Consider the following 16,472-nt stretch of genomic DNA (forward strand, 5'->3'; position numbering starts at 1 on the left):
TAGTACAAGAACAGAAAATGAATATGGAGGGTCTGGAGAAAGTGCAAAAGTGATGTACAAGGATGCTGTCAGAACGGAGAACACCATCAGGAAAGATGGGGGCTCTTTTCTCTAGAAAAGAGAAGGCTGAGGGGGTGATCTGATAAAGGTTTTTGAAAGTGTAAAGGGTTTTGATAAGGTAGATGTAGAGAAAAAAACAAAAAAACTGCGGATGCTGGAAATCCAAAACAAAAACAGAATTACCTGGAAAAACTCAGCAGGTCTGGCAGCATCGACGGAGAAGAAAAGAGTTGATGTTTCGAGTCCTCATGACCCTTCGACAGAACTGAAGAAGGGTCATGAGGACTCGAAACATCAACTCTTTTCTTCTCCGTCGATGCTGCCAGACCTGCTGAGTTTTTCCAGGTAATTCTGTTTTTGTTTTAGATGTAGAGAAGATGTTTCCACTTGCGCAGAGTCAAAAACTAGATATCATAAATAAAAAATTGTCACCAATAAATCCAATAGGGAATTCAAGAAAAACTTCTTTACCCAGAGAGTAGAAAAATGTGGATCTTACCAGCTACCACTAGGAGGAGTTGGGATGAACAGCAGAGATGGATTTAAGGGCAAAGTAGAGGAAGGAGAAGGGAATAGAAAGTTGTGTTGATAGGTTTTGATGCTGTAGTGGGGGAGAAGACATTTATAAAGCACATACACTGGCACAGATCAGAAACATGGTTTCTGTGTTGTAACTTCGATGCAATTCCTTTTAGTTGTACAGAGACTGAGTGGAACATCAAACTGATTAGTTAGATCTGTTGAGTTCTTGCATTTACATAAAATTATACTTTATAAGATTACTTCTCAAATCGTGTGTGTGTGTGTGTTTGTGTGTGTGTGTGTGCACACACGCATGCGAGCTGAGCAGCTGGTATAACATGCTTTCTCGCATTGTTCAAGACTCGCTGTCACACTGTACCTCATGTCATGGATGAGGGAGACCCTGAGGGTCGGCAAGTTCAGTCCTGAATCCGACCTCCGCCGTTCTGGCCCAGCTGCAACTGTGGGAACATTCCAGAAAAGCAAAAGGCAAGTGAGAGTCCGGACTTGGTGGGGATTTATCACACATCATACGACATCCATAAGTTAAATCCTCCTTATAACAGATTAATATTTCGTAGCCTCCAGGAATGTTCTGGAATCTCCAGGATTTAAAGGTTAATCTTCAGGACACTGCTGTGAGCAGCCCAGGAGAAAAAAATCGTAGCAGCATTTAAAAAAAAAAGATTGTGTGTATATTTTAAATCATTTTCTTTGAAAGTTTTTGTTTCTTAAAATAAGATTGGGGATGGGAGGAAAAAGACTGTTTGTCCTGACATGCTGGCTAGAGGCAGGCCATAGGATGAAGCCTTGAGGAATCCATCCAATCAGAGCTCATAACCCTAATTCAGCCATTACCGTGAGTATGGGCCTAATATTTTGGGAAGAACAATTCCTGAGCCCTGAATGGTGAGGCCTGATTATTAGGCCTTGGGTCTGATTTCCTTTGATCAGATGGGCTCAGGAGAGCAACAGGCAGTTTGTATGATTATTAATCACAGTGATCAACCTCCATCAATTAGTCTACAAGAGACCCAGACATGAGGTGAGGGAACCCTGGGGAGCTATGGGATCCATAGGCCCAGAGTAACCTGTTTCTCTGAGCTTGTTACGCTTACCATGGTATGTCTCAAATTAAGCCTACACTGTATCCCAAAATATTTTCTGAAGGAAATCAATCTCATTTTCATTTGAATGAATCAACATTTTCATTGTGTCCCTAGCAACCTGTTGCAGATTGGCCACTTGCTCGCTGAAATCATGTTTCCCCGGATTAGTTTGGAATTCCCTTCCCTGTCTATTGCAGCTATGGCCTCTGGTTCTAGTTCTGGACAAAATGAAACATTGTGCCATGATTTACATTATGTCATCCCTTTAGAATATTTAGAACAGGTGCGGTGGTACTTTTAGGATTTTAATATAATCTGTTAGTAGATGTTGATAAAATGTTTCCCCTACAATTATTTCTTAATTCTCAACCTCTCAAGCTCCTCTTTTTCATTGAGAACATGCTCAATTTACATCACTGTTCTTCATAGGCTCATCTTTCCAGCCTCTCAATCATTCCAATTGTTCTCTTCTTTATTCTTTCAATTGCTGCAATATTCTTTTGGTATCATGGTGACCAGAACTATATACAATATTCCAAGTGTGGTTGCACTCATTATTTAATAAGTGGAAGAATTATCACACCATTTTATCTCAATATCGATCTTTTAATCTTGCTCCACTCACTGCCACTCAGCATTGTTGTGATAGCTTCAATCTATGGTTAATCAGGAACCACTGCCCCCCCACCCTTAACCCCCCAATCTCTCATTTATCATTCACATTATTTTCTTTCCGCTTAAGGGATAGTCGTTTCTTGCAAACAAACATCTGCTCACCTGGGGTCTCCACCGTTGCTTCTCGCTTCTCCTCACTCTCCTGATAGTGGAGTAGGTGGGACCAGAGTGCTGATTTCCCCTGTGATAAACCAAGGAAAGACAAATGCTGAGGACGTGATCTACTGACTTGTGGTGAGTCCTGCACTCAGACGGCTCATGAAGTATAACCTGGGGAAAGACGGAGCCCCTCTGGATGACTCACCTGCTTGATAAGCAGCCCGTGGCTCCAGATTCTCTCCAGGAGATCGCACAGACTGGCTATCAGCGTGTTCTCTTCCAAGCCAGTGATGTTTGCCTCTCCATGTCCCAGCTCTACTGCTTCATGTCCCATCTTTTCCACCAGCATCCGTTTGGTCTACAAGACAGAAAATCCAAATAGATTCAAACCATCCTAATGCATATTGAAGCCAATCCTGCCCGACCTATTATAGGACATGCCAGGACAAGGAAAATAACTTCAACTGGTAAACTTGAGTTAACCTCAAAAGAGTTGCCTAGTGGCCTAGCTTGTGGTCTAGTGGCCTTCTTCCCTCTTCACGCCCAGGACAGTTGCAATCCCTTTGTCCAAGTGCTGGGAAACTCCAGATGAAATAAAAATCAAGGGAAGGAAATCAGTCTTGCGTTTCCCTGAGAAACATTCCACTCAAATTCATAGGAACAGGAGTAGACCATTCAGTCCCTTGAACCTGCTCTGCCTCCAATGCCAGCTGATCTGTATCTTAACACTGTTTACCCGCCATAGTTCCGTAATCTTTAATACCCTTGGCTAGTAAAAATCTATCATGCAATTTGAAATTTTCAATGGATTCCAAGCCTCAACAGCTTTTTGGAGGAGATTTCCACTAGCCTTTGTGTGAAGAAATGCTTCCTGACATCACTCCTGAACATCCCAGCTCTAACTTTAAGGTAAATCCATCTTTTGCTAGGCTTTTTCGCCAGGAGGAAATAGCTCCTTCAGTCTACCCTATCAAATTCTTTAATTACCTCAGTTAAGATTACCTCCTAATCTCCAATATTCATGGTAAACTAAGTTAGATTTCTGCAATCTGACCTCATAATTTGACCCTTTTTGCCTGGTATCATTCTGTTGAATCTTTCCTGCATCCCCTTCTGAGGGCAGGTTAAGGATATAATAAGGAATAAGAGGAGTAGGCCATTCAGCCCCTCGAGCCTGCCCCGCCATTCAATAAGAACATGGCTAATCTGCCCCAGGCCTCAACTCCTCTATCCTGCCAGGTCCTCACAGCCGTCAACTCCCTGATATTTCAAAAATTTATCTACCTCCTCTTTAAATACTTTCAGTGATTTAACCTCCAGAGCTCTCTGGGGTAGAGAATTCCAGACATTCACTGCCCTCAGAGAAGAAATTCCTTTGCACCTCACAGAGATGCGATGACATAGTGTTATTCTCACTGGACTAGTATTCCAGAAACCCAGGGTAATGCTCTGGGGGTCTGGGTTCGAATCCCACCTCAGCAGAGATATTAAATGTCTAACGATGACCATGAAAACATTGTCGATTGTTGTAAAAACCCATCTGGGTAACCAATGCCCTCTAAGGAAAGAAATCTGCTGTCCTTACCTGGTCTGGCCTACATGTGACTCCAGACCACACAGCAATGCGGTTGACACCTAAATGCCCTCTGAACAAGGGCATTTAGGGGTGGGCAATAAATGCTGGCCTAGCATTTATGAATATTAAAAATCAGGGTTTTAAATGAGCATCCCCTTATTCTGTAACCTAGTTCAAGATTCCCCCACATCTTCTCAACATCTACCCTGTCAAGCCCCCTCAGAATCTTGAATGTTTCAATAAGATCACCCCTCATTCTTCTAAGCTCTAATGAATAAAGGCCATTCAGCCATTCTTGCTAAGTCCATCCCTTCATCCCAGGAATCAGCTTAGTGAATCTCTTTTGAACTGCCTCCAATGCCAGTAAATACATCTCCTTAAATACATGGACCAAAACTGTCCACAGTACCCCAGGTGCAGCCTCACCAACACCCTGTTCAGTTGTAACAATTGTATTTTTAAACTCCAACCTCCTGGTAATACAGGCCAAATTTCCATTTGCCTTCTTAATTACTTGCTGCATCTGCATGCTAACTTTTTTTTGTCTCATGCTTAAGAACACCCAGATCCCTCTGTGCTGCACTTTTTTGGAGACCCTCTCCTTTTAAATAATAGCCTGCCTTTTGTTATCTTTCCTGAGGCGCAGTGTCCAGATCCAGTCTAAGCAGAGCTTTATACAACTGTTACATGGCTTAAACCTTTTTGTATCTCAGCCCCCTTCAGATTAAGGCCAGTATTCTCTCAGCCTGTTCAATCTTCTTTTAATGTATCTGTCTGTTAGTTTTTAGTGATTTGCATACATGGATCCCTGAATCTTTCCATTCTTTCACAGTTCATAACATCTCTCCATTTAGTGAAAAGCTGAGGTCCCAATAGAGATCCCTGGGGGACACAATTAGGAATGGATGCTCATTAGTCCTACCCTTAATTTCCTACTGCCTGACCAATTCCCTACCCTGTCAACAGGTTATCTCCATTCCAGCTGCCCACTCATGTCAGCTATCGAGCAACGCCGAGCTGTCAATCCTGCTCAGTTACAAGTAGCTTTGCCTCTGAATCTTGAGGTTGATGGTTCAGGTTGATGCATTTTGAGTGGACTAACAAGGCAATGAGTACATGTTGAATTGTAGGACCCTAGGAAGTACAGAGGATCAGAGAAAGCTTGGTGTACATGTCCATAGATCCTTGAAGGCAGCAGCACAGGTAGGTGAGGTGGTAAGGAAGGCATATGTGATACTTGCCTTTATTAGGTGAGGCATTGAATACAAGAGCAAGGAGGTTATGATGGAGCTGCATAAAATGCTATTTAGGCCACAGCTGGAGTAGTGTGTGCAGTTCTGGTTGCCACACTATAGGAAGGATCTGATTGCACTAGAGAGGGTGCAGAGGAGATTCACCAGGATGTTGTCAGGGCTGGAGTGTTTCAGCTATGAAGACAGACTAGATAGGCTGGGGTTGTTTTCTTTAGAGAAGGCTGAGGGGGGGACCTGATAGAGGTATACAAAATTATGAGGGGCATAGATAGGGTGGATAGGAAGAAGCTTTTCCCCTTAGTGGAGGGGTCAATAACCAGGGGTCATAGATTTAAGGTAAAGAGCTGGGGGTTTAGAGGGGATTGGAGGAAATTTTTTTCTAACCCAGAAGTGGGGGGTATCTGGAACTCACTGTCTGAAAGGGTGGTAGAGGCCGGAACCCTCACAACATTTCCAAAGTATTTAGATGAATACTCGAAAAGCCACAGCAAACAAGTTTCTTCCTATCTATGCCCCTCATAATTTTGTATACCTCTATCAGGTCCCTTCTCAGTCTTCTCTGCTCTAAGGAAAACAACCCTAGCCTATCTAATCTCTCTTCATAGCTGAAATGCTCCAGTCCAGACAACATCCTGGTGAATCTCCTCTGCACCCTCTCCAGTGCAATCACATTCTTCCTATAGTGTGGCAACCAGAACTGCACACAGTACTCCAGCTGTGGCCTAACTAACGTTTTATAAAGCTCCATCATAACCTCCTTGCTCTTGTATTTAATGCCTCAACTAATAAAGGCAAGTATTCCATATGCCTTCTTAACCACCTTATCTACCTGTCCTGCTGCCTTCAAGGGTCTATTGTAGGCTACGAGCCAACTGCTGGAAAATGGGATTGGAGTAGATAGGGGCTTGAAGACTGGCACGGACATGATGAGCCAAAGGGGCTCTTTCTGTGCTGTAAAATTCTATGACTCTAAGTTCAACTTCAGAACCCAAAGAAGTAAACTTATAGAGTCAGAGAATGACAGAGCTCAAATTATGATGGCACCAGCCTTTGGTGAATCTATCCAATTTTCCCACTCACCTGCATATTTTTCTACTTCAAGTGTTTATCCAAATCCCCTTTGAAAGTTACTACTGAGTCATCTCCCACCACCCTTTAAGGCAGTGCATTCCAGATCACAATCATTTTCTCCCCTCATATCATCTCTGGTTCTTTGCCAATTACCTTAAACCTGTGTGTTCAGATTACTGACCCTTCTGGCACCAGGAACAGTTTCCCCTTGTTGACTCTTTCAAAACCTTTTATGATTTCTGAGCACCTCTATCCGCTTAACCTCCCCCACTCTAAGAAAAACACCCCCAGTACCACAAGGAATTGAAATCTTTCATCTCTGACACCATTATACTAAATCTCCTCTGCACTCTCTCTAAGGCCTTCACATCTTGCCTAAAATGGGGTCTGGAACCAGACAGAATACTCCAGCTGGTGCCTAACTAGTGTTTTTATAAAGCTTTAGCATAACTTCCTTGCTTTTGTACTGTATGGTCTATTAATAAAGCCCAAAATCCCTCATGTCTTTTTACCAGCCTGCCACCTTCAAAGACTTGTGTGCACATACACCCACCCCCCAGTCTCCAAGTCCTTCAATCTTGGCTGACACTCCAGTGCAGCAGTCAAGGTCTCAAATAACCTGCTAACTAGAAGGTCCAGGAAGGATCATGATGGGAGTACTGGCTGATTAGGCCTCCCCACCCCTTTAGCTCAACAGCACTGACACCAACTGAAGCTATTAGCCCAGTTGAGAAATTCAACCCCAGGACCAGGCAAGATAGGGGAAAGGGGGTGGGGGAAAGAATGAACTGACTCATTCACCTGCCCCAAGACTGTCCTTTGACCTCTGCCCATGTATAATTGACAGAAAAAAAAACCACAATCGAGTTACCTTGATGCGACATTCTTTCAGCAGACCTTCTACAAACTTCCAGTTAGTTTGTGCAATGACAGCCGGTGACAGATCAGAGAGTTTGGGTTGCCGCAGGCTCTTTCCTATACTCCGGGCCTCCTGGATGTACTTCTGTTAAGAAGAGCAGATATATTTAAGGTGGCTCCTTCCAAACTTTCACTGGACTCCTGCAAAATCACACACATCCACCTCCCGCACACCCCCACCCCCCCAACCCCATTCGATATCGGAGTGCCATGTGAAAAGGGGGGTGGGGGGGGGGAGAGGTGTGGCTAGGTTCTCCAGAACATGCAAATCACTGGTCAATTCAACTAGGTTCTGACCTTGAACATTGCTCCCACATATAGGGAGAACTCTGCAGTGGCTCTCTCATACACGTGAATTGATATTTGTTAGATTATTTCTCACTCACCTCTACCCTCCAAAACCCTCATATCTTCACTGCAAATGCTTTGGTCCTGTTTCATGGACACTACAATGCTCAGTGCTCCCTTGAACCCTTCCTTCCTCATTCTTTAAAAGCTGCATACTCTCCCTTTCTCCTCGGATACTCAGTGCAGTAAAATCACAAGTAATGACCCTCACCAGCTCTACCCATGCATCCAAACCCAGATTTTGGTGGGGTTGGACAACTGTGGAAGAAGGCAACTGAAAACATCGGTTCCCATCGGGATTGGCGACACCCAACAACTTGCATTTATATAGCGCCTTTAACAGAAGGTGCTTCCCAGGAGCATAATCAGGCAAAATTTAACACTGAACCACGGAAAGAGATATTGGGACAGGTGACCTGAAGCAGGAGGGAATTCCAGCGCTTAGGGCCTAGACAGCTGAAGGCATGGCTGCTGGTGGAGCGATTGAAACAAGAGAAGTACAAGAGGGCAGATTTTGAAAGGCTGTAGGACTGGAGCTTATAGGGAGAGGCAAGGCCATGGAGGGATTTTGTACTATCAAAAGTATCAAACAATTGAAAGTTAAGAAAAATAATTTTACTAAAGGGAAAGGAAAGAACTTGGCTTTAAAAACTGCCTTTCATGACCTCAGTACTTTACACACTACTTTACAGCCAGTGAAGTAATTGTTAAGCACAGTCACTAGCAATGTCAGAATGACACACCCAATTTGCACACAGGAAGACTCACAAATGATGATAAATCACCTGATGATCTGCTGAAATGATCTTGGTTTAGGGATCAATTTTGGCCAGGACACAGGGGGATAACTCCCACACCTTCCAGTGTCATCTTTTATATTCACCCAAGAGGGAAGACTGGGCTTCAGTTTAATCTCTCATCTGAAAACAGCACCTCTGACAATACAGCACTCCCTAGTAACGCGCTGGAGAGTCAGCCTGGATTATGTGCTTAAGGCTCAGAGGTGAGTGTGCTGCCAGTGAGCCACAGCTGAGATCAGACAGGGAGGATGAGAGAGTCTGCAGCTTCCCCAAAGTGAGGGTCCAGTGTCTATCCTGCTAAGTGACCAGGTAACAACTGCAGCTAGGTGCCCCGGGGGATGGAGGCAAACTGTGGAGGGGGAAGGGAAAGCGAGAGAGACCCATTTGCCACTCATCCAACTTGCAGCAGTGTGGGACATCTGCTAGGCTGGACATGATGTGAGATATATAGAGTGGAGGGAGGTAAATAATTACAGAAATTAAATGAACAACTTTCCTCAGCATTGCTAGATCTTCTCTTACCTTATGATACTCAATATAGAGTGACAGCTTTCCTATCTTATTAACACAAATAAGGTTATAAGATTGAGGGGCGATTAACTGAAGTGTTTATGACAAAAGGATTCAATAGGATGGGCACTCAGTGGGGGAATCCAGAACAAGTGGGCATAGTCTCCAACACTGAGATAGTGGGGTTTAGTTCAACAAGAGTATGAAGGAATATGGTGCGAAGGAGGGTAAATGGAGTTCAGGTGCAGATCAGCCATCATGCGACTGAATGGTGAAAGGGACTCAAGGGGCTGAATGGCCTTCTTCTGGTCCTTTGTTTACATTGAAAAAGAGTTCTAACCAACAGGATGGTGATTATTCATGGGAAGGTCCCTTTTGGCTCCTCTACTTACTGGCTCAAATGGCTGATCCACAGGGACCAGGAAGATCTCAGGCTTCCAACCTTCCAAAACAAAAACAGAATTACCTGGAAAAACTCAGCAGGTCTGGCAGCATCGGCGGAGAAGAAAAGAGTTGACGTTTCGAGTCCTCATGACCCTTCGACAGAACTTGAGTTCGAGTCCAGGAAAGAGCTGAAATCTCAGGCATCCAACCTTCCAAACCTGTGACCTCTACAAGGGCAGTAGATGCATGGGGACACCACCAGTTTCAAGTTCCCCTCCAAGCCACTTAATCCTGATTTGGAAATATATCACCGTTCCTTCACTGTCGCTGGGTCAAAATCCTGGAACTCCCACACCACAGGGACTGCAGTGGTTCAAGAAGGCAGCTCACCACTACCTTCTCAAGGGCAATTAGGAATGGACAATAAATGCTGGCCTAGCCAGCAAAGCCCACATCCCATGAAAGAATTTTTAAAAATTAAACACCTATGGCTGCACTGTACTTAAATGACCCAAAAATCCTCTTACTAATTTACTAACTCTAAATAATAACTTACTCACTAAAATACTCTAATTTTTACTAACTCTCTAACTCTTACTAACTTACTAACTCACTCTTACTAACTCACTAACTCATACTTACATTACCTCCAGCTCGTTGCTTCCCTCCCTGATCCTCCCCCTCGCTATTTGCAACCGCCATACCCACTCCACCCTTCCTCTTGCCACTTCACTCCTCTCCTGAACCCTTGCTTGCAGCACCCCCTCCTCTCTCTCTCTCTATTCCCTATGAACATTACAGGTAGGTTATCAGGGTGAGGGGTGCACAATCCTCAGAACGAGACTCAGGGAGCGGTAGTAAGGTAGATGCAGATTTGTGAATGGGAATCTCAAGTTGCTGCTACATCAAAAATCCGAAAGGTCCTGCATGTGTGACCAGCCTCTAATGTAGAAATTAATAAAGGATGCCTCTTAGAAGAGTTGGGCTGCGAGTCCCACCTGACTGTCACTAAAAAATGGGTTTGAGAAGACTTACGGCAGCTGCAAGTATGGCACAAAACCACTGGTCAGGCAGCAATAATTGGCACTAAATTGGCAACATCAGTCTGAGATGTATATCGCTTTGGCATGGTAGTACAGAACTTGAGTGTTGCTGAAGAGATGTTGTCAAAACTTTTCATCTTGCACTCATCGGGACAGATTCGCAAAAATACCAAATCTCAAAGGGAACAATTTATACTGCATGAGAGTAATAATACTGCACGAGAGTAGTAATGCTGCCTGAGAGCATTTATATTGCATGGGAACATTTATACTGCAAGGGAGCATTTATACTGCACGGGAGTATTTATACTGCATGATAGTTATACTGCATGAGAGTATTTAAACTGCATGAGATATTTATACTGCACAGGAGTATTTATACTGCACAGGAGTATTCATACTGCATGATAGTTATACTGCACGAGAGTATTTGCACCGCACGAGAGTATTTGCACCGCATGAGAGTATTTATACTGCACGAGAGTAGTTATGCTGCACGAGAGTATTTATACCGCATGCAGCATAAATTGTTGTTCTCTTTAAGATTTAGTTTTCTTGCAATTCTGTTCTGATAAGTGCAAGGCAAAAAGCTTCAACAATATGTCTCTTTTCTCAGGACAGATTCGCAAAAATACCAAATCTCAAAGGGAACAATTTATACTGCATGAGAGTAATAATACTGCACGAGAGTAGTAATGCTGCCTGAGAGCATTTATATTGCACGGGAACATTTATACTGCAAGGGAGCATTTATACTGCACGGGAGTATTTATACTGCACGATAGTTATACTGCATGAGAGTATTTAAACTGCATGAGATATTTATACTGCACAGGAGTATTTATACTGCACAGGAGTATTCATACTGCATGATAGTTATACTGCACGAGAGTATTTGCACCGCACGAGAGTATTTGCACCGCATGAGAGTATTTATACTGCACGAGAGTAGTTATGCTGCACGAGAGTATTTATACCGCATGCAGCATAAATTGTTGTTCTCTTTAAGATTTAGTTTTCTTGCAATTCTGTTCTGATAAGTGCAAGGCAAAAAGCTTCAACAATATGTCTCTTTTCTCAGCATACTCATAGCTTTGGCTATGGGGCAATTTTTTGACTGAGGGTACATTGTTGGGGCAGAGTGAAGGGAGTTTTACTCAACAACTAACACCAGACTGGTAATGGAGAGTGAAGGGTTAAGTTATAAGGCCAGGTTGCTTAAACTTGCTTTCACTTCCCTTAAATATAAGAAAATGAGGGGGTGATTGATCAAGGTGTTTAAACTGTTGAAAGGAATTGATAGGCTAGTTACAGAGAAACTATGTCCTCTGGAAGGGAATCCATAACAAGGGGACATAATCAATAAATCAAAGCCAGGCCAATCAGGAGCGAAATCAAGAAGCATTTTTCATAAGAAACGTTCATGGAAACTGGAACTCTCCCCTAAAAGGATATGGATGCTCGGACAGTTGGAACTTTCAAGACCAAAACTAGGAGATTTTTAAGGTACTTGGAGGAAAGGTGGAAAAATAGAATTAAAGTCTAAGTGAATGCCATGGTCTAATTGAATGGTGGAGCAGGCCCAAGGGACTATTGCTAACGTTCTGGTTCTGGAGTGTCAAAAATTGTTTCCATTCCCCAATACAAACATCTCTCACTTCGATGAACAGGAAGAAAAGGTCAAGTAAAACAACACCTGGCTTTGGGGTTATTCTTATCGGACACTTGGAAGTTGAGTTGCAGAAGTGCTTTCAGTTTAGTTATCTTAGTGCAAACCCTTCTTCAGTGAACTAAACCGACGGGTCTCGTGAATCAAAGCTGTGTGACATTAGAGCCTCTCATCATGCCCCTTACGCAGAGCTCCAGTACAACATACCAATGAGCACTCGGAGAAGGATTTTTTGGGAGGTCGTACGGGAGGGGGCGGACCCTGGTCCCACTCCCAGAAGGCCATGGAGTTGTTCTGAAGCAGTTGCCTCTCTGCTGGCTAAAGGCGAGACCCCCAGCAAAGGACAGAACGCAAAACGAGCGAGCGCAGGAGAAAGCAGAACATGAGAAAGTAAATAAAAAAAAGGCACAAACAAGGAAAGCAAAAAATGAAAGCATTAGCAAATCAGCATCGACAATAATAAAAGTTTCTAAACCTGGTTAAATAATTCTGAAGGAAGGTCACTGACTGAAACGTTGGGGATAACTTGTATCAAAGTGGCCGACTGGGAAAACTGATGAGATCAGGTGGTTTTAAAGCCTGCACAATATTCATCTCTACTGACTTCAGTGGGGAGGAAGATTGGGCAAGGTTGAGACCTTGACTGCTGCACTGGAGTGTCAGCCAAGATTGAAGGACTGGGGGCGGTGGGTGTATGTGCACACAATCCAGTCAGCCTTCCTGCCACATGTTGTGAGGAGGGCATGAGGGGAACCATGCAGGAGGAGGCTTGGGTTAACATTGCACCCCTTAACTTTGGTTCTCTTTGCACTGACATTGTCCTGATTTGCTGAGTGTTTCCAGAACTTTCTGCTTCTATCTCAGGTTTTGGGCAACAGGTTTTGTTGGGTTATTTCAAGAGGGTTTATAAATGGAAAGTCACAATGCTGTTGTAAATGTCTACCAGCGCTCTGGTTAATACCGAGGAGGTACGATGGTTGAGTAGATAATGAAAGCATTTGACCAAACAGTATCTGCAGCAGTGGAACAGTTACAGTTGACATCAGTGCCTCTGTACTAGGGACAGGTGGATATCAGCCGTGGTTCTCGGTTCTGGTTTCTACCCAGTAACTCCTGCTGGAAAGCGGGAAGACATCGTCAGCCTCAGTTGTGATAACCTCCCCCCTGAGATAGTCCCTGACATTCTACGTCTACGGTCAGATGTCAAAGACAGATGTTATTCTGAAGGTTTGCTGACAGCTGTACTCCAGTGTGAGTCCAATGCCTTCAGTAGAGCTGGAGAGCAGCTGAAAACTCCACAGAGTGGCTTCCAATCTCACTGTCACTGAAATCTGCGTCTCTCCTGGGTATGGTTTTTTTATTAATAAATCAGATTCTCAGTGACTCCACAAGGCAGTGGGTTAGTGGGTTGCATATTCACCACCACCCCCACCCCACCCCCACCCCCCCACCCCCCTTTGCCCATTTTCCCACATTTGGAGGTGACTCTTTATGGGGTTCAGTACCATGGGTGAAGGTTGCAGGATCCCAGCATCGAGACTCGGTCCCAGCCTCAGGAGAGCACCACCTAATGTGCGGCATGTCTCATTACAGCCTGAGTGAGGCTGCCAATTAATGCCCATTAGTGCCCATTAGTGCCCAATTAGCTTCACGTTGGACATGTTGGGCCTTTCTTTTATTCATTCATGGGATGTGGGTGTCGCTGGCAAGGCCAGCATTTGTTGCCCATCCTTAATTATCCTTGAGAAGGAGTTAGCGAGCTGCATTCTTGAACCGCTGCAGTCCATGTGGTGTAGGTAAACCATACTGCTGTTGGGAGTTCCAGGATTTTGATCTGGTGACACTGAAGGAATGGGGATATATTTCCAAGTCAGGATGGTGAGTGGCTTGGAGGGGAACTTCCAGGCGGTGGTGTTCCCATGCATCTGCTGCCCTTGTCCTTCTGGATGGTAGTGGTCATGGATTTGGAAGATGCTGTTGAAGGAGCCTTGGTGAGTTGGTGCACAGCATCTTGTAGATGGTACACACTGCTGCCACTGTACGTCAGTGGTGGATGGAGTGAATGTTTGTGGATGGGGAGCCAATTAAGTGGGCTGCTTTGTCCTGGATGGTGCCAGGCTTCTTGAGTGTTGGAGCTGCACTCAGCCAGGCAAGTGGACAGTATTCCATCACACTCCTGACTCGTGCCTCCAACCCAGTAAATTAGCGCCTCATCAATCTACTCGCAATCATCATCAAAGTGATGAAAAGTATCATTGACAGTGGTATCAAGTGGCACTTGCTTAGGAATGACCGCTCACTGATGCTTAGTTTGGGTTCCGCCAGGGCCACTCAGCTCCTAATCTCATTTCATCCTTGGTTCAAACATGGACAAAAGATTTGAACTCCTGAGATGAGGTGATAGTGACTGTCCCTGGTATCAAGGCAGCATTTGACTGAGTGTGGCATCAAGGAGCCCTAGCAAAACTGGAGTCAATGGGAATTGGCCGGCGGGGGGGGGGGGGTGGCGTCGTTGGTGGTGGTGGAATACTTTCCACTGATTGAAGTCATAACTCACACAAAGGAAGTTGGTTGTGGTTGTTGCAGGTCAATGATCCCAGGACATCACAACAGGAGTTCCTCAGGGCAATGTGCTCAGCCCAACCATCTTCAGCTGCTTCATCACTGACCTTCCTTCCATCATAAGGTCAGAAGTGGGGATGTTCGCTGATGATTGCACAATGTTCAGCACCATTTGCAACTCCTCAGATATTGAAACAGTCCATGTCTAAATGCAGCAAGACCTGGACAAGATTCAGGCTTGGGCTGGTAAGTAGCAAGTAACATTTGAGCCACACAAATGCCTGGCAATGACCATCTCCAACAAGAGAGAACCTAACCATCACCCCTTGACATTTAATAGCATTGGTATCACTGAATCCCCCACCATTAACTTCCTGGGGGATACCACTGATCAGAAACTTACTAGGACCAGCCACATCAATAGAGGCCGAATGGCATCCTTCTGCACCATAACAATTCTATGATTCTGTGACTAAAAGAGGTCAGAGGCTAGGAATCCAGTGATGAGTAACTGACCTCCTGACTCACCAAAGCCTGCCCACCATCTACAAGGTACAAGTCAGGAGTGTGATGGAATACTCCCCACTTGCCTGGATGAGTGCAGCTCCAACAACACTCAAGAAGATTGACACCGTCCAAAAAAAAAACAGGAGAAAGCAGTCTATTGATTAGCATCCCATCCACCACCTTTAACATTCACTCCCTGCACCAGCGATGCACAGTGGCAGCAATGAGCTTGATGTACTACAGCAACACGCCAAGGCTTCTGCAGCAGCACCTTCCAAATCCGTGACCTCTACCACCTAGAAGGACCAAGACAGTAGATGCATGGGAACACCACCTCCTGCAAGTTCCCCTCCAAGTCACTCACCGTCCTGATTTATGAAAATACTGGCGTTCTTTCATTGTCACTGGGTCACAATCCTGCAGCTCCCTGCCGAGTAGACCTGGTGAAGTACCTTCACCAATATGATTGCAGCGGTTCAAGAAGGCAGCTCACTATCACCTTCTCAAGGGCAAGTAGGAATGGGCAATAAATGCTGGCCCAGCCAGCGGTGCCCACATCCCACGAGTGAATAAAAATATATAATCCCAGATTTATACAAAATCAGTGATCAGTGAAAGGAAAGGTTGTAAAGGAGCAGCCATTCACTGAAGCTCCCCTGTCCACTTAGCTTTGTGTGAACATTAAAGAAGTGGGGAATCATAGAATTATACAGGACAGAGGAGGCATTTCATCACTATAACTGTGCCACCCAATTAGTACCCCCCACCCCCCCACTTTATCCCGATTGCCCAGAGAATATGAACGTAATGGGCTAAAAACTAATTGTTCAAATTCCAATTCACATTCACAATAGGCCGAGGCTTCCAGTTTTCCAGGATTCTGAGCAAAGCTGCATTAATCTGATCCAATCTGAGCATTCGCAGTTTTGAGTTGCATCTGATTTAATTTTCTGAAAGCCCAAAGCGATTCAAAGGCTTGCTGGCATGAATAGCGACATCTTAACTAACACTCAGAGCAGAGGTGGAGGAAATGTTACTCCCCCACAGCTCACATTTATTTCTACTTGAGAAATTCAGAGCTGCAGATGCTGAAGCTTTCAAACACATGCTGTCTGCTGTTTTGTTTTAGTAAATGAAAAGGTGGAAGTGGCTCTATTTTAATTCACCAAACCTCCGCCTGTTAACTCATTCGTGGTTCATACTCAAATAGTTATAGCCTTACTCTCTGGGTTGCCAGTGTCCCTCTGCTAGGGTCATAACAGTCAGGATTGGTATGTACCGAACAGTCAGGGGTCACTGCAGAGCGATGCAGGGGGCCACCACAGAGCGTGGATGCCGGGGGTCACCGCAGAGCGCGGATGCCGGG

At 44.6% G+C, this 16,472-nt stretch overlaps 1 protein-coding gene across 4 annotated transcripts in view; it reads right to left on the bottom strand.

The window, feature by feature from the left end:
* Nucleotides 1-16,472, bottom strand: part of LOC121293375 (DENN domain-containing protein 5B) — a 297,453-nt gene that overhangs the window by 26,913 nt on the left and 254,068 nt on the right. For 2 of the 4 annotated variants that reach the window (XM_041216395.1, XM_041216394.1), the window contains 5 exons: nucleotides 12,245-12,355; nucleotides 7,237-7,368; nucleotides 2,671-2,823; nucleotides 2,469-2,547; nucleotides 962-1,043 (listed from right to left, as the gene is read on the bottom strand). In XM_041216395.1, the coding sequence (XP_041072329.1) occupies nucleotides 962-1,043; nucleotides 2,469-2,547; nucleotides 2,671-2,823; nucleotides 7,237-7,368; nucleotides 12,245-12,355 (557 nt within the window). The remainder of the gene's footprint in view (nucleotides 1-961; nucleotides 1,044-2,468; nucleotides 2,548-2,670; nucleotides 2,824-7,236; nucleotides 7,369-12,244; nucleotides 12,356-16,472) is intronic. The other 2 variants (XM_041216397.1, XM_041216396.1) reach the window with 1 other exon arrangement.

The sequence above is a fragment of the Carcharodon carcharias genome, chromosome 21 (genome assembly GCF_017639515.1).
Source record: "Carcharodon carcharias isolate sCarCar2 chromosome 21, sCarCar2.pri, whole genome shotgun sequence".
Classification (NCBI taxonomy): Eukaryota; Metazoa; Chordata; class Chondrichthyes; order Lamniformes; family Lamnidae; genus Carcharodon; species Carcharodon carcharias.